We start from the raw sequence: 23,165 nt of genomic DNA on the forward strand, positions 1-23,165 counted from the left end.
GCATGCTAGATGTTCAGCTAACTGACTAGGCTGACTGGTTTAAGTTGGCCTGATCAATAGATATTATTGCGTATCATCTGCATAGTAATGAAAGTTTATTGAGTGTTTTCTGATAACATTGCCTAAATGAAGTATTTATGAGGTGAAAATGTCTAAGTACATAACCTTGCAAGACTCCATGTTGTTAACATGCACAAACTGAGACTGTTTAGATAAATAAGACTTTAATTATCTTAGCGTGGTTCTTAAACTGCAAACTAAATGTTCCAAGTTTTGTAAAAGAATATGACGGTTATGAATACAGCACTTCAATCTAGTAAGAGGGCAGGCCATAACACAAGGGCCGCACCTTAACCTGAACACATTTAAGGAATGCTATGTGCCTCTTGAAGCACTGATGTTTTGTAAAGCCTTTGCAATTTTGGCCATCGATTGACCATTTCGCAAATGTATATTGACAACAACATTTACAAAAAAACTTAATGTGAAGGCTCCAACATGTTGCATAAGCCACTAAGACTATTTAAAAAAGCAAAAAAACAGTAGTTTGGTTTTAGCCTTTATTCTGACAGAACATCACCCCATGGGGATTTACAATAATGGATTACAAAGTAGGATCTTGCCAAGTGGCAAGGTAAAACAGCCATGACCAAAGTTCAATATACAAACAACTCTGTTATTGAAACTCAACATGCATGATAGTATAAAACCAAATACATAATAGGGGAAAATACAATATAGAGCTCACCACCTATTCATGGTTTATTATACAACTGTTCAGTTTTATATTCATTATTATAAAACTGTTCAGTTTTATAATAAACACTTCTCCACAAATTGTAATGAAATGCACAGATGACAATAGACAGCACATGCACATCATTAATAAGGCTTTGTCATTCCTTACAACTAAAGCTTGCTGAGAACCGCTGTTTTTTTTCTCCACATTATGTCAGGAGAAACGGTCAGGTAGGTGTGTGCATTGTAAATGGCTATGACGTTTGTAATATGCTACTCCTGTGACATGGAAAATACTGTTCAGAATCACTGGTAAAACAAATAAATCTGCCTCCTTTTGATTTAGAAGATTATGAGGGTAAAATGACATGTAATGTTCTGCAAAATCGAAGTTAATTTTTTTCTTTTTAAATGTTGCTAACTTAAAATAAAACACGTTTTTGCAATCAACTTTGATACAACATGTAATGTGTAATATACATATCATGATTAAACTGTACAGTTAATAAGACAGGTAGAAATCACAATCACGCAGAAAAACATGGATGCATCGTGTCTGAATGCGTCCTTTTTTAGAACAGTTCGTTCTGTGCAATCAGTTTTTGGAAATGGCATTCATACCGTATGCTTAGGATAGAAGTCAGAATAATAGGTTAACGTTTTGTATACTTAGAGCCAACATAACCACTCCATGAGGCATTTGCATAGTGACAAGAGTATACACCCCTTTTAGGACGACCAGTATAGGCCACTGACAGCCAATCGAAAGCAGCTTCCAGTGATATTTTGAGCAACAGGCCCTCTGACTGCAGGCCACAATGTATGCTCAGTAAAACAGAACAATACATGAATAAACACGAGTGTCTTTGAACAATTTGCTCTTTAACAAAACTCAATCATTTAAAGTCAGTTCAATTTGTACTATTGGGAAACATTAATGTACATTTTCAGGATAAAAGCTGCAAATATTTTCACCACCTCAGAAAAATAATATGATCCCACTGTAAACTACAGCTTTAAAAGAAAAAAAACCCAATAGATTACAAAGTCATGGACAAACTAAAAGGCACATCCCTCCACACGTACTAAAAGACGGAGAAGAAACTTCAGGAGGAGAAAAGTGAGGTACATTTCTGGCAAAACAGGTATTATTATTAATATAAATAATTATAAGAAGATCTTGGGTCACTTTCGTCTATGTGTTTGGTTGCTGTTTTTAATTATAGGTATTTCTTGCAGGGCAAGGTCGACAGCATTTGCACTGCGGGGCAGTTCAGCGGTCAGGCAGGGGGGTTCTATTTAATCCATACCTGTGCAGTTCAAAAACTACATTCTTAAACTTGCTGGTGTCTATGGAGTAGCATTTGAGGGATGGAGGTAAAAGTTGCTCGAAAAGTTTAAATATATCTTATAATGTAACATATGGTTATCCTCTCCCTGCATAGATGCATTTTTACAAATATTGAGAAGCACTTTTTAGGAGTATGAACTGCTGCGAAAGAGATGTGCCTAAAATGAGTGTAAATAAACTAAACTTGTGTATATCATTTTAGGTGGTAAATATTGAAAATATAATACTAACTAAGTAAAGAAGAATCCAAGGTGCTGTTAAGTCGAGCTCGAGCTAGAGAAAGGTAGATATATTTAGTCACATTCAAATAAATGGGTAAATAATAATACATCTTTCTAAAAGAAAATGCACCGCAACAGTGCGGAGGGCACTCACTTTCTTTGGATTGGACAGAGTTTCAAACTGAGGAAGAGGCTAGACCTTTTCAGTACAGTACAGCGTTCCCTGGCGGTCACACTCGAGTCAAACTGATTCATGATAATTCAGTAAATACAGAGGCAGGTGGCTTGTTGTGTTCTTTTGTTTAAGAATTGAAATCTATTATAATTTGTTGGGTTGACTCTGTCTTTTGTGTTGCCGCAGCGCGATGAACTGAACAAATCAGAGCCTAGTTTTACTGTGTTCTCTGTACAAGACAATAAGGCAACTAATGAAATAAGGTGCTCAGATCAACCTCTACTAATGTAAATGTCATCGCATATTCACTGTTATACTGCACACAATGTGTACATATTGTCTAGCCTTTGTTGTTGTTCCCCCTCCTGCTTAGCAGGCGCACAAACATGTCCGCCTTCAGCCTATGCCCATCCTCTCTCCGTCCTCGTTAGCCAGTTCAGAAACTGGTGGTATTGTCCAGTAGCTGCTTTGCCTCATAGACTTCTTCCTTAGCCTGCTTGGCCTTCTCGGCCTCAGCAGCTCCGGCTGATGGTTTTCGCTTGCGATTGATCTTGAATACATCCCATTTCTCGGGCACCAGACCTTTGTTGATGATGATGGCTGCAAGCCAGGAGAAGAGCAGGATGGATAATAGCGACAAAATCATGATAGCTGTGCGAAAGGGGAAGTACTGGGTTAGCCTTCCTTCAGCGTCCGGTCGGCAGCCGGGGAACTCGATGAGAGGAGGGAGGCCAATGAGGGGCTCACCACTCATGAACCTTAAGATGATTCCCATCATGAAGCCAATGAGGGCTCCATATGCATTCGACACCTTGAAGAAGAGGACGCAGACCAGCTGTGGGAACATGATGGTGTAGGACATATCTACGCCCACCAGCCAGAAGACCAGGACGCTGGTGTCCAGAAAGGTGAGGCCAGTGCCGGCCAGACCCACCACCACCACCGAGATACGGATCACCCACTGCATCTCACGGTCCGACGCCTGGAGGGGTGGAGAGAACAACAAGAAAGACAATGAAAGTTTTGAGGGGTTGTGTCTTTTTTGTCTTTGTAACTGCTACTGTTTTTTTTTTTTTTTAAATGAAACCTAGAAAATATGTCATCCATCATCCTTAAAAGATGTTTTGTTGATTTGTGTGCACAAAGCTAAACGTTTTTTGATTGAAGTATTTGAAAGGCTAAATGCAACAAACAGGCAGATAACGCAGACTGCGTGGGGCCTCATGTTGCGTAGGGGGCCTCATCTTATGTGGAAATGCGGGGCAAATCATCTAATGCGCAAATGCGGCGCTCCGCAGTTTCCTGAGGGAGGCTCCGGCGCTAACAGTTCATGAGCGTTCAGCGATGAGTGACGACTTGTGTACAGACCCGGGGGGCCTCATGACACACCTTTGCGCGGGGCAGCCCTGGCAACAAATGTAGATTAAAGCGGAATATGTGATTAGACTATTAAACAAAGATGTGAATCTTGTATATTATTGCATCTCCCTTTTTTAAATAAAAGTTGACTTTTGGACTTAACCCTCTGGAGTTATACGAAATGTTTGGATCATGAAAGTCGGAAACAATGTTACGCAACCTCCACTGGAATCTACTTTTACTTGCAGGAATGCCAGCGCTGAACAGAGTGAATAGATTGAATGTCAACAGTATGAATGAAGCTTCAAAGAATTGAAATATTCAATACACCCCCTATGAGTTTCACATTCCACCTTGTTAGGGATCTTTGATCATCTGGTCTTCAGATCCCCTTACAAAGTCAAAGTACCTCAAAGTTACAGCACTACAAAAGCTGACAGTGAAGGGCCTCATTACATGGAACATTCTTTGGGGGTGTAATAATGAAATCATTGTTGCAAGAGAGCAAACATGTGGAGGAGTTGTCACAGTGTACAGTATGTACAGCAATGCCCACATTCTATGTCAAGTATCTACAGAATTGCAAGTCAATTGCTTCTCTGTGCTGCCTCCAGATGTGTTGCGGGTACAGTATTGTGATGCAGTCTCTGGACTGTAAATGTCTGTAGAAATGCAAATGTCTGATTTTTTTTTTTAAATTGAGACAACATTAAGACAATAATCTGTCATTACCATGCTGTGGAAGTGTGCAACAAATAAACAAACATCTTAGTGACTACATTTGTTATAACGCATAAAAAAGGCAAGGACCAATCAAAGAATGATAGAAAGTCCTGCTTTAAGCTAACTAGTCTATCTAAAACAGACTAGCAGTAACTACCTTCTCTGCAGCCTCTGGTGAAAAAGTATTATTCATACTGGCTCTTAACATTGTGATTGTCCAAACAGAGAGTACAGTATAACAAGGAAACTAAGTAAGGCTAAATTCTCCTGCCAAGTTATTGTTAAATGCAGAAGGTGGTTAAAACTACCCAGAACTTAATTTGTGCCCATATACCTCACATCAGCAATATTGGTGAGAAGTGAGCCTAAAAGACGAAACTCAACCTAGCAACACCCTGCCAAGCCTGCTGTCTTCTGGCAAACAATATACAACTATAGCTCAAATTTAGATTTTGTGACAGAGCCTTCAAACTTTAGAAGATCCTTTTCTCAACTGCATGTCCAATATTGCGTTATGGACATGCACACCATTGATATCTTTCTCCAATTCTCACCTGTTTTCTGAGGATGTTCTTGTAGATATTTGAGGAAAACAATGATGCGGAGGACAGAAGAGCTGAGTCCATGGAAGACATGACGGCAGCAGCTACTGCTCCAATGCCAATGATGGAGATGTATGGGGGTGTGAGGTACTGCAGGGCGATGGGGAGGATGGAACCTGCCTGGTCGCGATCATATGGGGTGGGCAATCCATAGGCGGTTGAGTTCCAGTCTGGGCGGAATGACAGATAAATATTTGGATTAAAACCAAAGGAATCTTTGAAAAGTTGATCATTCAGTATAAATTATTTAACGAAACTTATGAATTCTGTTTGAAATGCGAAATAGATCATTGCAGACTGTAAGCTAAGGAAAGCTGACATAATCATTATCCAGTGGTGTTAACCTGTAGACGCAGCCACAGCCCCCACCAGAATGGAAGGGATACCAAGCACCAGGCAGAAGCCTGAAGAGGCGAAGCAGGTCACTTGAGCCTGGGTGTAAGATGAGGCGGACAGGATTCGTTGGTAGAACGCCTGGTAGGCAAGACCACCCAGAGCCTGGCACAAACACACAGTTCAGACATGATGACAGAAGTCAGTTTGTACAGCAGGACAGGGTAAGACGGAACAATCCTCTCATGATTTTGCTGTTATGCTTGGCTGTTTGCTGATCTAATGGAATAAGCCCAATTCATTTAACTGGCATCATGCTTGGGTCAATTTAATTGAACTGTGGTGACAACAAGAGTAATACAACTACTGCATAAACTGTGTTCTAGACGGCATATCATTTTGTCTGGCTTTCGTATAATAGCCTCCCCCACTCCACTCACCAGCAGCATGAAGTCATCAAACCACTTTCCGGCCTGATCAAGCTCCACCGTGCCAACCCAGGGAGCCTGGAAGGTCTGGTTGTAGGCTGTCAGTGAGATGTCCAAAGAGTGAGGATTTGTCATCAGGAAAGGGACACACACCCACTGTATACACAAACACAAGGATACATCTGATCAGATTATCAGCAATGTGGCAAGCTTCTACTGATGAAGATCATGTGAAATAATCGAATGGAGATATAAATGGACAACCTGCTATCCAGATACAGAGCGTGGACTTGTACCTGGAAAGGTACCTGGAGAGGTGCCAGTTCACCTCCTGGGCACTGCAAAGGTGCCCTTGAGCAAGGCACCTAACCCCCAACTGCTCTGGGCGCCGGTGAACTGGCTGCCCCTTTACTCTCCCTCTCCAATCCTGCATGTGGTCCTGTGTGCTCATGTATATCAACCAGTGTGTGTAATGTTAGTGATAAAAGTAATTTCCCCCTTGGGAATTAATAAAGTATATCTTCTTCTTTTTATATTCCGCTCTATACACAACTATGAGTTACAGTAGGGCTCTGTGTTCCATTTCCCACAGTTAATAGCAGATGTTAGGTTTTCTTAGTCAAAACAAAAAAGTTATGATTGATGAAAGTTGTAAATCGGTCAGATTTGACCCGAAGACAGGAGGGTTAAAACAAAAATGGAGCTGAAACTCTTTGATTTGACAGCTGAAAAAGGCTGCTTTTACTGTTACTCACCAGACTGACAAAGATGAGGATGAGCTGGATTACATCTGTGTAGGCCACAGAGTAGAGCCCCCCCATCAGTGTGTAGACCATGGCCACCACTGAGGAGATGATGATGGAGTAGACGTAGGGTAGGTCCAAGATCACACTCATTGTTCCACCTGAAGTAACACAGCAGAGCGGTAAGCTGAGAGGACTGACAGCAACTTGTCTAATGTACAGTTGTTGGTTTCTACAGATACATGCAAATGCTTGCTTTGATAGTAGAATTAAGAGGCTAAGTCTCTCTTTTGTTTTTAACTATCTTCCCTCACACACGGACACAAACATATACATCCACTTGTACTTACTCTAAAGATGTACTTAGAAGCTAGGCAATGGCATTGTCTTGTTATACAGTTCATATATCTCAGTGCATTATTTTCCAAAAAAAAGTGAACATTAAACTTTATCCAACAAAAGAAAAACATTATGTTTCTAGGTATAAGGTCGAGAATAAGGTTACACTTCAGTGTGGGCCACTTTGGTTTAAACTTTTAAAGGGGCAGTTTACCCCACAATCAAAAATGCATGTTACCTTTAACCTGTAGTGCTAATGATCAATCTTGAATGTTTAGGTTTAACTTTCCAAGCATGGAAGGTATCGGCTGTAGAAATGTCTGCTTTCTCGCCTATATAAAGGAACTAAATGGCACTTGTTAAAATCGACTGTAATGTATCTCTCCAGAAATAATTGCCAAAGTAAATCCACACGTTGAGCACCAAGAGCCAAGTGCCATCTAGTTTAGAGGAAAGACAAACATCTCTACAGCCGATTTCTTGAACACATGGCAACTCGCACCAAAACTAGATTGATGAATATCCCTACATGTACATTTTTGATTTTGGGGTGGGCTGTACCTTCAAGAAGCATACATGGGATTAAGATTAAGCAACAAGTCAACATAAAAGTGATAATGATAAAATTATAAAAAACTGTACAGAAACACATAACAGAAGCAGCCTATTGATTGTGACTCCAAAATATGCCTTTTTCACCCTCTTGGATGAATTATCACCCTAATACTGATCATTCTTAATTAATCAAGCAGAAGGTGAAGAGAATTGTCTTCAAGTATTGAAACAAATGTGTAAAAAAATATATATAAGTGATTGTAAACAGAAAGTACAAAATAAATAAAAAGACATCTTGTTACTCAAACAAGGCAAGCAAAACGTGACTACCTTCACCGTCTCTCCTCATTGCCAGGGTCCCCCCAGCCGCAGCCTGCAGCCACACCACAACAATGCCCTTAAACAGAGAAGTGTCAGACCGGCACCATCGATGGCTACTTACCACCCTGCTGAGCCCCCAACCCTCTAAACCACCCCATCTTTGCACCAGCTTTACGATGCATACTCTGACTCATTGTCTCATAATTGTGTGTAACTTTTACCCTTTAACCACATGTGCTTGAAGTTTTTCAAATCTGATCTCTTATCCTGGAAACTTTTTCTTTTTCTGCAGCTGCTTTATCATATTATCTTAAATAATGACTGTGTATTTACTGTACAAACAGACTAACTTGTCACTTAACTGGCATTAAAACAAGATAGAATACTTAAGTTATTAACCAGCTGTTCACACTTGGCACAAAAATGCATTTTGTTGTGTAAGACCTAAATATAGGTGGTGACGCAAATGTATACATGACAACTAAAGATACAAAGATAAATCTATGTATTTATTAGTACTTTAATTAATCATCAACTATTAGTTTGAGTACTTTTTTGTTTTTAACGTGAGTATTTTCAGTCTTTACTTTCCGACTTCAGAACATCAAATGGAAGTTACTGTATTTTTTTCTTTGCTTTTAAGTTTATTAACGGCTTTAATTTGTATCTTCTCATTAGACATTTTCTGTATAGCTTTTCTGTGTAACTGATTTGTTTTTATACTCTTAACCACAAGCAGTCAGTCCAAATGCATTCTGATGCCACGTGTGAACTGAAATCCATCTCAACAAAATGTAACCCCGATCTGGTTATCCCTGGATAAACACCAATATTCAACATCTGTCATCGGTTCTGTGCTGACCTGTTCCCCCCACCCAGTGCCACATTTAGGAAGAAGAAAGGGGGAATGAGATTTAGGGGCCTTAGGGACTTAATGAGCCGCACCAGAGTTAGACAGGGGGGAAAGAGTTGCCTTAATACCCCCTCGTGTTGTTTTTAGACCCATGTCCCATTTTTAAAACTCATGCATGTGTGTGCTCAACCAGCACAAACACACACCTTACTTACTGTCCTTTCCCCGGTTGCTTCCCGGCATTAACTATACCCTGCCTGTGTTTTGTTGATAATGCACAGCTAACTGACAGCACATGGGAAGTGTGTTTTAAAAGATAAATCCTCTCTGGAACTGATCCACCACACACACGCTTGCTCATGCAGCCCATGAAGCTCAGTTTATAACACACACACACACACACACACACACACACACACACACACACACACACACACACACACACACACACACACACACACACACACACACACACACACACACACACACACACACACACACACCACACACACACACACACACACACACACACACACACACACACACACACACACACACACACACACACACACACACACACACACACACACACACACACACACACACACACACACACACACACAGTCTCCCAGCAACAACTCCTGTGGGTCAAATGCTCAGCGCACTCAAGTGTCAAGTGTTTATGTGTGTGTGTGTTATGCCAAGAGCATGTCAGGGATGAATTTCCCAGAGACAACGACAGGAGGTTTTACTGAGGAGTGAGGGGTCCCCCACTCTATATTGGTTTTATAGGTTTGGACAGAGCGGTGCCTGGAACATTCCTGCCTCCCTACCAGACCTTTTGAGGAGCGTCAGCACAGCGTACAGTGCTACCTTGGTGACTCAAACACTGTCAATGGATTTCACTGATGTCTTTTGAAGCAAACACAAATAAATGACATGATTGCGCGTGGAACATTTGCCCTCTGTCAATCACACAGAGCCCTTGCACACACAATTGGAAAAAAAAGTCTCTCATGACACAATAATCTGGTTTGAATGGTTGATCACCTCTCACAATCAACAAGCTGCTCGATGTTTAACCCCTTTTTCAAATAACGCTGGAAAAGAACACAGCATTAAAAACACACATAAGAAAACATTATCTGCGCACACACACACACACACACACACACACACACACACACACACACACACACACACACACACACACACACACACACACACACACACACACACACACACACACACACACACACCACACACACACACACACACACACACACACACACACACACACACACACACACACACACACACACACACACACACACACACACACACACACACACACACACACACACACACACACTGCAGAGCACTTGTAAATGTGTATCTACTATAAAACCGCACACACACACACACACACACACACACACACACACACACACACACACACACACACACACACACACACACACACACACACACACACACACACACACACACACACACACACACACACACACACACACACACACACACACACACACACACACACACACACACACACACACACACACACACACACACACACACACACCACACACACACACACACACACACACAACACACACACACACACACACACACACACACACACACACACACACACTGCAATTATCACTTATTAAAAAAAGTATTGCCATTTTCAAAAAGTAATAGGAAAAAACTTTACACAATAATAATCAAAAATTAAATAATATGAATAATGATAATAATAAATACACCAATTAAGCAGTTAGTTATTATTTTTAGTGAAGTACCCTCATTGTGATATCAATGATATGGTCAACTACTGCATCTTTAATTAATTAAAGCAAACAGCATCTGCGTATTAAATGTTTGCGTCAAAGATTTAACCGTACAATTAGTAATCTTCACAAATATGTCTTTTATGTAGTGTTGGTTAAACTTCATAAATACCTCTTATGTAACTTGTTATGTACTAAAATAGAGCAGCTGAATATGTGGGGGCCAAATAACTGAGCCACCTGGCAATAAAATGTCCTCCATTATATTAGCTGGGTAATAAAACAGTTTGGACTGTCAATGGCATTTATTTACAAAGCTGTAGTTTGTGGTGATGATTTTATGAGGTTGTAAGGGCTTAGTTTTTGGTTTTCACCTGCAGTTATCTACAGCTCAGGGTCAAACAGCACCAGCCATAAGCAACTGGCTGTTTTTCTACTATGTTTGTGGACATGGTGTACCCAGATCTGTGGGTGCCTGCATAATTGTGTGTACAAGTATGTGTGTAAGTATTTGTGTGCACATATTATAGTGCCACACATTTTTACTGTTTGAGGTAACTTACCCAGGCTGACGAGTGTGCGCGCCACCCATAGAACATCGGCCACCAGAGCGGGAAGGATCAGCAAACTGCTCATAACGTTCCCGTACTTCTGCTGGAAGGGGTCCATCATTGTCACATATCTGTTCTCCCTCATTGGCCTGGCAAAGAAAAACCCACCTGGAGCAGGAGGGAAGGAATTACGATAGATTAATGAAAAGATGAAGCCAAACATGTCTATTGTGTCAAAACCCAATTGAATGACAAAGGAAGAGGGTGAGTGGTTGTGAACAATAAGAAAACAACTGTTCCTTCCAGATAACACAATGAACACCTACAGCTGATCTCATGGGTCCACTTGGCCAACATTGTGGAATGCTATATTTCCTGATCGGGGACTTTGGAGATTCCATTTCTTGTTACTCTCGTTGTGACATTGGGGCCGGAGGGCTGATGATTTCACCTGTTGCAAATGTTTACCGACAGTTTTTCAGCCCTGTGAATTCAGGACTGGGCGATATTAAGGTCCTTTCGCACATGCAGTCAATCCCTGAAATGTTTAAGAACATTTCCAGCTTAAGGTCATATGTGAAAGAAAGCCGGAATTATGTACCGCAAATTTCCCACCTCAAGACCTTGTAACATTTTCAGGAAAAATGTCGGTATTACTGTGTTGTAAACAAAGACTGTACAAAATACGGAGCTAGTCTCCGTGACGTCATGAAGAGCTGTTCTGAGCTCAATGTGGGTGGCTCTGGCTGTCGCCATCTTGACAGTGAAAACTCAGACAAACTTCTGACCAATCCAAAAGACGGCTATGGGTGATGATTCAGAGCAGACAACTGTTGACTAGTATCTTGTTAGAGCAGCCACCTGTCACTCAAAGCAGCTGCGCCTTAATCATGCATAACTATTAACCCTTAATATAATTGGAATGCTTTCACTTGGAACGAGTGACCCAATCACAAGACTCTGCTGACATTTTACTCAGCGACTTGTTTAAGGTTTAGCATTTCTTTAATAGTAAATGTATATATGACAGGAACATTGCCGATAGACAAAAACAGCTTTCGGCCATGTTTCTTACAAAAACAAGAGACCTCATCCGCCCATTGATGTATTCAAACAACTGTATACGCATGTGGCTCATCGAGGTTGTGCACTAGCATTTTCCTTAAACCCCACCTCCCAGAGGCTACCTTACTCTGGTGTCTGATCAGTCAAATGATTAGAAGGGGGAAACTAATTCTGGATTCGGCTATTAAAGCATTTTACAACTTTGGGACTTAATATTTTAAATAATGGCAAGTGTTTGAACTGGGGAGTTTATTTATTTGATTAGATGTCTGTTTTCCAAAGTATTTCAATGGGAAAGTCTTGATGGCCCAAGGGCATCTGCAAACCAACATACACGTACATCCGGAGTGGCCTCATCTTCTTCTTTTGGTGTTGACTTTTATGCCAGTTGGCATCTAGTAGTGTTGCATTACTATCCGATTGGCTGTCCTTTCTGTTGCCATGGCATGTGTGCTACGGTGTGAGATGGAAATGTTTCTGAATGTAGTGCCTGAATGAAAATCACTAGCGGTGCCTGAATGATTATCCCATAATTTTCCTGGAACTATTTGGGAAAGGGGCTTATATCTCTGGGTGAACTCTCCCTTTGCACCTGTTGCCTCAAGTTACAATGCTGAACCGATTTTCTCATGCTCCTATTTTTACCTTGAGCGACACTTTTATTTGTGCATATCAGATGGGAGTTACTATATATCAACGTTATGTCAACAACGCCTCAGCTTAAGACACAAGTTCATTTTAGAATTGTATTTTACTAACTGTGTGTACAAACTTCAGGAAACTTCATTTTAGAGATTTCCTGAATTGATTAATAATGATGGAAATATTAACCTTTACATGCTTGTGCTTGGTATTAAAATAGAAACCGAGAAAATAACATTGTCGCTTGGTTAGTATCCAGGTGTCATTACCCCACATGACTTTTATAAGTCTAAAACAAGAGATGCATTGAAAGTTAAATGTTGACAAGGACAATCTTTTTTCTTCCAAATTGGATTACTGACTACTCAAATGTAATATAATATACCCTAAAAGTATTATACTGGTAAAAGAGGTAAATCTGTATTCACGTGTGGCTTCCTAGTGTGTGATAGTTACCAGCCTGTGGTAAGTTACAAGTGCTTCATTTCAAACCCTGCATAGAAGCCAATTACTCCTTGTGTACTATCTATTAATGCTAGATTGTTCCATTTAAATATTTAATTTGCAATATGATGCACCATTATATCAATTTCATCAGCACAGTTGTATCCAATTACTTTGGCCCAGATTGCAATCAGCTGACGTTGACGGACTCAAAATAAAATAGCAGGGAAGACGAAGATGGTAGTTATAAACTTTGGTGGTCAGTGGTGTAACTCACCTAAGAAGAAGGTCAGGACATAAGGCACAGGCATCAGAGCCCACACTGCGCCTAGTGTGGGGTTGTATGCCGCCTCAGCTATACCGAGGATGAAGCCTCCACCCACCCATGTAGCTGTGAACACACACATTAAAAAGGGAAACATTACATATACACCACACATGCTTGTGCTTTCCACTGACTTTGTAATACACACCACGCAAACACTTTTTCTAAACAAAGCACCCTAGATGTCAGTTATCCACTTCTTTCCTCAAAACTTAAAAGGGGCCCTATTTTTCTCATTTGTAGGTTCATATTTGTATTTAGTGTCTCTACTCTCACATGTTTCCATGCTTTAATGTTCAAAAAGGTCTTTATTTTTCTCATACTGCCTGTGCTGCAGCACCTCTTTTCACCCTCTGTCTGAAACCAGAGCCCAGTCTGCTCTGATTGGTTAGCTGGCCAGCTCTGTTGTGATTGGTCAAACTTTCAGAGATATCCTGCCCCTTAGCCTATCTTGTACAATGTGTTGGAGTGCTAGGCAATAGGAGTGCAAGTGTTAGGTAGTGTTGCAAAAGTAAAAAAAGGACTCCAATGGAGGGAGTGTGTGGGAGTAGACTCCCTCTGGAGGGAACTTTGGGATTTTAGCCTTTGTAAACCATTGACATGCACAGAAACCTATAGAGCACATTACAGGAAAGGGAAAACCCCAGAAAGCACACTAGGGCCTCTTTATTAATTCTACTATCTTATGGCATAATTGCGTCTGAAAACCGTCAACTGTGAAATAAACCCGGACTGCTTTACCAGTGAGAGTGAAGATGCCAACAAGCAAGTTGATGTTGCGCCCAGCCAGTAGCGTTATCTCCAAGCCATCTCCTGTGCACTTATTTTCCTGCTTCTTGGAGCGAAAGGAGGCCCAGATGCCTGTACCCAAGATCAGCAGGTAGAATCCTGCCATCACCACCAGACCCGGCACATTGAGAGTCATCGTAAACTACTCCTGCACGCGTTTCCTGTGGGAAAGAAGAAACATGAGGATTAGTTGCTAATAGATAGAACATTAAATATGCAAAAAAATATTTTTCTTATGCTTGTTTATGTCAATAAAAAAATACAGCTTAAAATGCAAAAACAAATGATAAACACTAATGAATAAAAGACAGTAGCTTGTATTCAGGTCGATGCACAGCGGAGGGTGAGTGAGGTGGAAAAGGAACTCTATACATGTACGTCTTCTTATAGAAAAACAGTGAAGAAAGAATAGGCTGCAGTGGGAGGGGTGGGGGGGGGCAGCAGTATCGCAAATAACCTCCGCTTGCTTTGCAAATGGGTGGAGATGGGGTGATGAAAAGGGGTGGGGTGGAGTAGGAGGGGAAAAATAGAAGGTGTGAGGGGTAGAGTCGGAGAGGCGAAAGGGATCTCACCATAATACTTGGCAGCACTGACAAAGATGGCGGACAGATGTTGTCCCCCGTCCTCAGTGGTTGGGCGGCCCCAGTTTCCACCCAAACATCGTAAATGAACACAACTCAGAGCGGCGTTAGTGTGTACATATGTGTGTCTATGTGTGTGCATTTACTGTAAGTGTGCATTGGACAGATGGTCTTCAAGAGAATATGAGATAAGCCTTTGCGTTTCAAAAGAAGCGTCTATCTTATCGTAACTTTTGGTTTGCACCCACATCTCTACGTTGACATGGATCATGTTAACTGTTGATGCTGTCCAGAAAAAGTAAAGGACTTGAGACAAGTTTTCTGTGTAAAATATCACAATAAGGCAGTTTCTTAGAAAAACGTGTTTTCTTTATTATAAACAGAAACAAATAAAACATATCATTTTCTAGGAAAAGATATTGGGCCCCTGCCCAAAGTGGTGAAAAACATTTGTTATACAAAATGCTTTGGCTCGAGTCATACAACCCGAGAAGAAAAGAATGCGTATACACTTGGGAGATAAGGGAGAGGGAAAAAAAGGAAATGTTTGTTAAAGGAACACACTGAAAATACGGGTGGGAGGCAAATGAATGTTAGTGTGTGTGCGTGTGCGTGTGCGTGCGTGTGCGTGTGTAATACTGTATGTGTTATCTGAGGGCTGGGAAGGAATGGGTGAGGGGTGGTTCGAAGCCAAAGTCAACAAATGCTTGAAAACCTCACTCAAATGGCCCATGTTTTTAAAAGTTTTCTGTACACATTTGTGCACATTCAGACTCTGTATAGCATACCCTGCAGAGTTCGAGCTCAATCCTTATTTTTACGTTTACAACACTCATACTCTATTGTTTTGGTTCTACAAAGTGTACAATATTTAATTTACTTTTTGAACTTTTTACTCCACTCATACATTGATTTGACAGTTGTAGATACAAGATACTTTGCAGGACAATGTTTTTCATGCAATGAAACATCACATTTGCTTTTACAGCAGCAGAAAAGCAGTACACATTTGATTCTCACTGTGATGCAAGTACAAGCAACCCTTTAAAAACAAAAACGAAAAGCAAAAAAAGAACAGTCTGATACTCAACCAATCCTTAGTTGACTGCTTGCTAGACCGGGAGAACATCCAAACAAGCAAGACTCAAGACACTGGCAGGAATGTTTGTTTTGTGTAGGCCTAGCCATAACTCAAATACAATTTCTAGAAAACAACTAATGATTCCAGGAACATTTTTGTGGGCCTTATGCAACACATGGTTGGCACAATTCACTATGGAATGCTGGAATATGTATGTCCTCTTGTAAAACAAAGGAACGGTTCAAATAGAAATTCCCATGAAAGTTCTTTGAATTTTGTCATGATTTGCACCTGTGATATTTGCCCTTTAGTAACGAAGTGTTCTGAATAATGGAGGACACAGGTCTCCAATAACTGTTATGTAATGTTAAAGTATACTTAAAGCTGCATCAATAAATCTTTTTAGCCATTTGCTGACAGAACTCCAACACATGCTAACAGAAACAAATCCCTGACATATTGCTGCCTGACGCTCGAGCCAGCGCGTGATAGCTACCCCACTGAACAGCTGCGGGTCGCACGAGCGCGGTGTCCACACCAATTCTGCTAGTGCTGCTTCTGCCAAAACTTGTACATTAAGTTTGCCTTTTATTATTTACATTCCTACGATACAAAAATGTTAAGCGTGTGCTTGTCTGCTAATAATAATAATGATGATAGGCTTTCTAGCTAACCTCTAGCTTACATATGTCTGCTAGCTAATTGCTAACTTTGTCTTTCTGATGTTTGGTGCTGAGCAGCTAGCTTATAATCGCTTTTCTCCTTTAAAAAAGCTTCCTGGTGTTGCTGGAACAGAGATGAATGAGAACAGCAAGACTTAACCATATATTTAATGTTCAATATCATTAAAATGACAAGCTAAAAGGCTCTGTAGCACTACCGAGATCGACGACTGTTCACTCGGTTTGTTAGTATGAGTCACCATTCGACATTAACAGTATAAGTTAGGGCTGTGCAATTAATCGTATTTTAATCGCAATTACGATTTTGGCCTGCCACAATTACGAAAACAACATAATCGTAAAAAACGATTATTTTGCTTTGCTTGGTTGTGACCGTGCACTGCAACATATTGGATCTAATTTATTTTAGTCTAATTTATTTGTATTTATCATATTTACATATGTTTAGTAGCTTGTTGAAGTGCGCTCCAAAATATTTGTTGATCTTGTTTATTGGTATTTATTATTTTGATATTATTTATTTAAATGTAAATATAAATGTATCATTTAATTTATTTTTTGTATTGGTTTTTAAGTTGAATTATACGTTCAGGGTAATCAACAGTTAAAAAGATACTGTTCAAATTATTATTTGTATTTGTTTTAAAGTTCAATAAATGGATGTTTTCAAAGTCAATGAATAATCGTATTTAATAATCGTGATATCAATTATTGACCAAAATAATCGTGATTATGATTTTTGCCATAATCGCACAGCCCTAGTATAAGTAATCATTGTATTTCTTGCTGAATGTACATCTTATCATTTATGAAGCTTTACAGTAGTTTGTAACTGCCTTCCTCCTTCTGCTTAACTGTTTGCTCAGTTATTCTCAGCTTGGCAGTACTTCTAAAGTCCAGGCTATTTCGGTGAGCCTCCTATTCACTCTGTAACAGTACTCAAGATATTTCATAGAGCGCAGGGAGACCTGGAGTCCCTCCAAATGCATATGCATGCCTATTGACCTATTGCGAAGTCTAAAAAAACACCCCATTATATTTCCCCCTCACCACACTCAAGTAAACACACTTCCCTTGCCCTCTATTTTCAATGTGATGAAAGTGTTTCCATAAGGATCTCGCTCTCACATTCACAAATACATTGTTTATCTATCATGGTCTGTACCAGAGCATTAACAATATAGACTTGGTTGAGAGGTCTTTGTCATTAATTTGGTTTGCAAATGTGATATTTATGTGGAAAAGAGAAGCAATAGCAATTTTCTAAGATTTTACAGTATTGGGAAAACAATTAGAACTAGAGAATGCAATTCCTGAAGAAATTGCTAATGGGAATGCTTTATGCTGAAAAGCTGACGCTAATAATAATAATAATAATAAATGGAATTTATAAAGCGCCTTTCACGGTACCCAAGGTCGCTGTACATGGTGGACAGACAAAACAAAACAGACAATGAGGAGCGAACAAAACAAGAACAAAATAAAATAAAATAAAGGAAGCCAGGGGACCAGGAAAGGACTAGGGTCCGAAGGCCATGGTGAACAGGTGCGTTTTTAGTGAGGATTTGAAGATGTCCAGTGAGGCAGCGTTCCGGATCTCAGGAGGAAGTGCATTCCAGAGGGTGGGGGCCGCAACACTGAACGCCCTGTCACCCACAGTACGAAGGCGAGAGCTAAACTGCTATGCTGAAATGTAATGTGTAAGAAGAAAGTGAAGAATTTAGATTGAAATGATACATGAACACTGGGGGCTTGAATGTGTGATAAGAGAAGAAAAGAAAGTAAAAAGGCTTGGAAAAGCAGCAGAATATTTGAACTGCAAACTTTTGAACTAACTTGATGGCGAATGATCTGTCGCCATGCCAACGGCATTTGATGACATCCCATAATACGCTTAGATGCGTTGATGGCTGCATCGTTACCAAACCTGTGAAGTTTTGGGCCGTTTGGAGCATTTTCACTGAAGTTATGAGAAAACCGTGTTTCATGGTGAGCATTGTGTTGCCATGGCAACGACATTTGAAGAAATCTCAAAACTGTCTCGTAGATGTCTTCACGGCTGGACTGTTAGCACACATGTGAAGTTTGAGCACTTTTTGAACATTTTCATAGGAGTTATAGCGACATCGTCTTTTATGGCGAAATGCACCATGGAAACGGCATATGATGACACCCCATAATTGACGTAGAGCTGTTGAGGGCAGGACCATTAACCATTATCTGAAGTCTGGTGCTCTGAGCATGTCAGTTGGAATTATGACATCATCGTGTTCCATGACACAGGTGTTTATATTTGATCTAACGACGTGTCCAGAGATCAAAGGTTTCCATGGTGATGTGCAGTAATCAGTGAGAGGAGAGCATTTTCATTTTTCTGAATGAGAGATAAACCTCTTACATGTGAACGTTTTGTTGAAGAACCATAACAGATATCGGTGAAATTTCACAGCGTGAAGCATGTCAAGGAACTTGAGCATCTGAAGTGTACTTTTTGTGTACTTTCGGGTTAATAATGTGGCCTTTTTGGCAGATTAACTAAAGGTGTGCGGCTGCTGTGGTGGGGAAAGATGAGGCTGAATTTACAATGGGGTTTAAAGTTGAAGGTTTTTGTCACTTCATGCCCTCAAGAGGCATTTTGTTTAATTATTTTGCTTAATTTATTTTTAATTTTCAAGCTACGAGATGTTTTCCTACGTTTCTCATGAACAATTATGTATCAGGAATGTAGGGTTTGGGAATTATGGCAGGTTTAAAAGAAAATATGAAGGCAAAATGTAATCTGTCCTCCACTCTAGCTGTGACATCACGCACTCTAAAATCTGAAGAAGGCCTCTTTACCAAGGTCTGAACAATGTTTAATATCTCTAAAAGTACGAATCAGATTTAAAAGTTGTGTTACACGAATAATGTCAGAAAGATGTGTAACATTTTAAAGATGGAATGAGGTTTCTGAGTGAAAGTATGACGGAGCAGTTAGCAGTTGAAGTTGCATGAAGATTGTTCAAGTCTGAAGAGTTTCTCCATTGACTTCCATGTTAAACATTTGATGAATTATGGGATGTATCTCTGGAATTATGAAAGTTATGAATAAGAAAAGTAATAGCCATCGATTCCCGACCGAGCTGAACGTTTTGATGTTTGAACGGAGTTTCTGCGATGTGGAATGTGGGAGAAGAAGAGGTACAAAATAACCCGGCGGAATAATAAAGAATTTCCTGCGTAGCATAACAGATAGTTGGAATGCTGTATCAGCATTCCCACTAAAATACTTTTCCCACTGCATGTTAAGTGATGAAGTATTTCCCTGGAAGGCAGATTAAGGCTGTAAGCAAATACAAACAGGTTTGTCAACTAAAATGTGAGGATTCAGTCAAGCACACCCACCTGTTAGACGGCCTTTCAAACATATAACCATATAAAACAAACGGCAAAACATACGTTTTAGCCAAAACTAGATATTATGTTGTGGGGCCATAATCGGCTATCAAAAAAACAAAGATAAGGGTGTAACACAAGGAAACAGTAGTTGATCAACACCGACAAAACAAGCATACCACCCCCAGCACCTAATGTCACCCAAATGATTCCCCCAACTTCTTGAGGTATACTTTTGGTAAATTGGAGTGTGCATGAAGCACACTTCATTCTCCTGGCTCTGTCAATTGGTGTCACACTTCCTGGCTACATTATCAGTTGGATAAGCACACGCCTATCTCTGTGTACAGACACACAGGCAAGGCATCAAGGTTTTTGAGAAAGCTATCATCTCCCTGTCGTCATGCAAGAACTTATCAACTGAAGGCATCAGCACAAAGTCATTTCCCAAAAATGTAACGTCTGCAATGTGCTTACTCAGCACCTGGTAACTTTCCATAACTCTTTCGCAATTTAATGTAATTTTGATGCAAACCAAACACAAAAATCCCCATCAGGAAGACGCCATATAATATGTACCCCAAAAATAGGGAAATATTATTCCCATTTACTTTTTAAATTGCCTGCACTCGTTTATTAGCCCTTAAGATTGTACTAAGCCTTTATGGTGCATTTACAAGTTGGACATTTCATTTGAACTTCTGTATGTTTCCTATACACACTAAATAATATAAATATTCCATGTGTTATTCTCTTTCATAAAGATGCAGAATGGCGTCTTGGGACAGGCTCAGCTACAACCCTATCACTACGAAAGCCTCCCCACACTCACACCTCTTCATATCACTGCCTCTCAGTACTTTTCCGCTCTGACCAACTAATCTGACAACTGTGTGTTTGTCGCCTCCCACTTCTCCTTCTCAACCCCCTGTAATTTGGCTATGTGGAGAGTGTTTACGGACACCATCATCTGCTATTAGCGGGTAGCACTGAACTGAGTGTTAACGGTAACTTTCACCGAAAGCCTAGAGTGTGTATGTGTGTGTGCACATGCACTTTCACACATGCTATAAGGCTTTAAGACTTCTAGGTAATATCAAGCACCAGTGAAATGTGACCTTGCAGGCTACACACACAAGTATTTTGTGTTTCACCAAGAGAGGAAGAAAGTGAGAGGACTAAGGAGAGATCATGACAGAAAACTGCTTCCCCCCTTAATCCTGTTCGATTTGTTTCCACTACATTGGTGCTTTACTTTGTTTGCATATGAAATAATCCAGCGTGTGTCCCTTTGTCACGGCAGTCCCCTTTGGCCCCGTTACACCGAACAGGTGATAACCCGAGGGGGGACTGTCTGCAGTGGAAAACTAATTCAAGCACCTGGTTCCAAAGTAAGTTGAGTTGAATAGAGCTGTACCACAGTGGAAACATGGCCTTAATGGCACATACAGTTCAGAGATTAGTTCTATAGAGCACCTTAATTTACATTTCTTGAATTGTTCTGTTTAAAATAAACAAAATATTAAATATATTAAAGTTGACTGGGGAAAATTGTACTATGTGTATTATGTGAAGACAAACCTCATAAAGACTGACAGAGATGATTGGATCAACTAAAGGGCTGACAGAAGGAAACACGTGGTGACAGTGAGGAAGTAAGTCGAGAAGAGATATTGTTCTACTAGTGAGGACTGCCAGGAAATACTGGGTGGAAAATACAAATTTGAGAACTGGTATATAACAATAAAAGAAAGCTTTGCATCCTCAAGGACATACAAAATAAATGCCCAGTCACTGCTTTCTAGTCACTCTGGAATATGCTTTACTTGAAGTCTCAGTAAAAACAGACTTTTCACTAGTTTTCAACACACATTTATTTTAAAACAAAATGTAATCATTATATAAATTACTGTTGATTAGTCCAAGTCAGTCTGATGCATATATATATGTATTATATATAGTTTCGTCAGCTTGTCTCAGTCCATGCTACTCTTTACTGCCGTGGAAGACTACAGTTTTAAAACCATTGATGGAATTAATGCAGAAAACAGATACAACAGAAGATAACCTCAAGAGTCTATGTGGCACAACAGCAGTGCCCTAAGGGCTATTTCTAGGACAGGCATGCACTTTCACTGAGTGTGTCCTAACTTGACCGAGCTGAACAACAAGCACACACACATAGGACACTTCTGTCCTGCAAAAACATTAACACAAAGTCAAAAAAGTTTCCAACATGACCCTAGGAAAGACCTGAGCACAGGAGGCACAAGTGAACAATTCATGGCTGGATACATACCTAGTGTTAACAGTGAGAGTCAGTTCTGTGTGATGATGTGAAGAGGGAACAGATGCTATTCTCACTGGACAGAGAACAGACCAGGTGATAAAGTCAGTCCAGCAGGAGAAAGAGTCATGCAACACTCATCCACAGTGTTGGGGAGTGAAACCGTTTGCCAAGAGATGAAGGGCAACACAAAAATGGAATAGGTTGTCTATCAATCAAAATCTATTTCAAAGCTGTTTTTAAAAAAGGCAGCAAAGAGGGAGAGGATTCAGAGGAGGAAGTGGAACATTCTAGAAACAGCACACAGCCTTCCCCTGCTTTTAAACCTCACAGGGTGGGAGGGGCCAAGCACGAATGACAGGAAAGGGGAAGCTGCCACTCCTGCCACCCGATTGGTTGATGCATCAGTGCTCCTGTCTGCAGCCAATTAGCTGTGTTCAGAATGCCGGGGAGGCCCCCCCTCCTCCACATGATGATGACTTTAACCGCAGGGCTGCTCTGGCACCTCCAGCAGCCCATTAACAACCCCCCCTCCCCTCCTTTCTTTGTTTGACTTGATCTTACTCAAGCATCTTTCATTCTTTCCCTTCTTTCCTCAGGTCTTCAAATTCTTTTTTTTTGCAACTCCTTTTCTATTTCCCCATTCTTAAGTCTATCAGAAATGAATAAGTGCATCTGTTTATCTCTCACTTACCTGCTGGGTTTCACAGTGAATGCACAGCCAACAGGTTCCTCAAAATATCTCTCGCCTTCCATGTTTGATGGGGGGGGGGGGGGGGGGGGGGGG

General features: G+C 40.5%; 1 protein-coding gene across 2 annotated transcripts; it reads right to left on the reverse strand.

The window, feature by feature from the left end:
* Positions 1 to 546: 546 nt before the first annotated feature.
* LOC117482420 (high affinity choline transporter 1-like) lies at positions 547 to 22,675 on the reverse strand. Of its 2 annotated transcripts, none has more exons than XM_034130532.1 (9): positions 22,391 to 22,675; positions 14,324 to 14,532; positions 13,535 to 13,648; positions 11,119 to 11,274; positions 6,686 to 6,834; positions 5,943 to 6,086; positions 5,514 to 5,667; positions 5,122 to 5,339; positions 547 to 3,467 (listed from the first exon to the last, which is right to left on the reverse strand). In XM_034130532.1, exons 2-9 carry the CDS (start codon positions 14,505 to 14,507, stop codon positions 2,922 to 2,924), a joined length of 1,665 nt encoding a protein of 554 aa, XP_033986423.1. In that variant the 5' UTR covers positions 14,508 to 14,532; positions 22,391 to 22,675; the 3' UTR covers positions 547 to 2,921. The 2 variants fall into 2 exon arrangements, with proteins under 2 accessions (XP_033986423.1, XP_033986425.1); XM_034130534.1 differs by lacking the exon at positions 22,391 to 22,675 and adding an exon at positions 14,944 to 16,940.
* Positions 22,676 to 23,165: the final 490 nt, after the last annotated feature.

This window comes from Trematomus bernacchii, unplaced genomic scaffold (genome assembly GCF_902827165.1).
Source record: "Trematomus bernacchii unplaced genomic scaffold, fTreBer1.1, whole genome shotgun sequence".
Classification (NCBI taxonomy): Eukaryota; Metazoa; Chordata; class Actinopteri; order Perciformes; family Nototheniidae; genus Trematomus; species Trematomus bernacchii.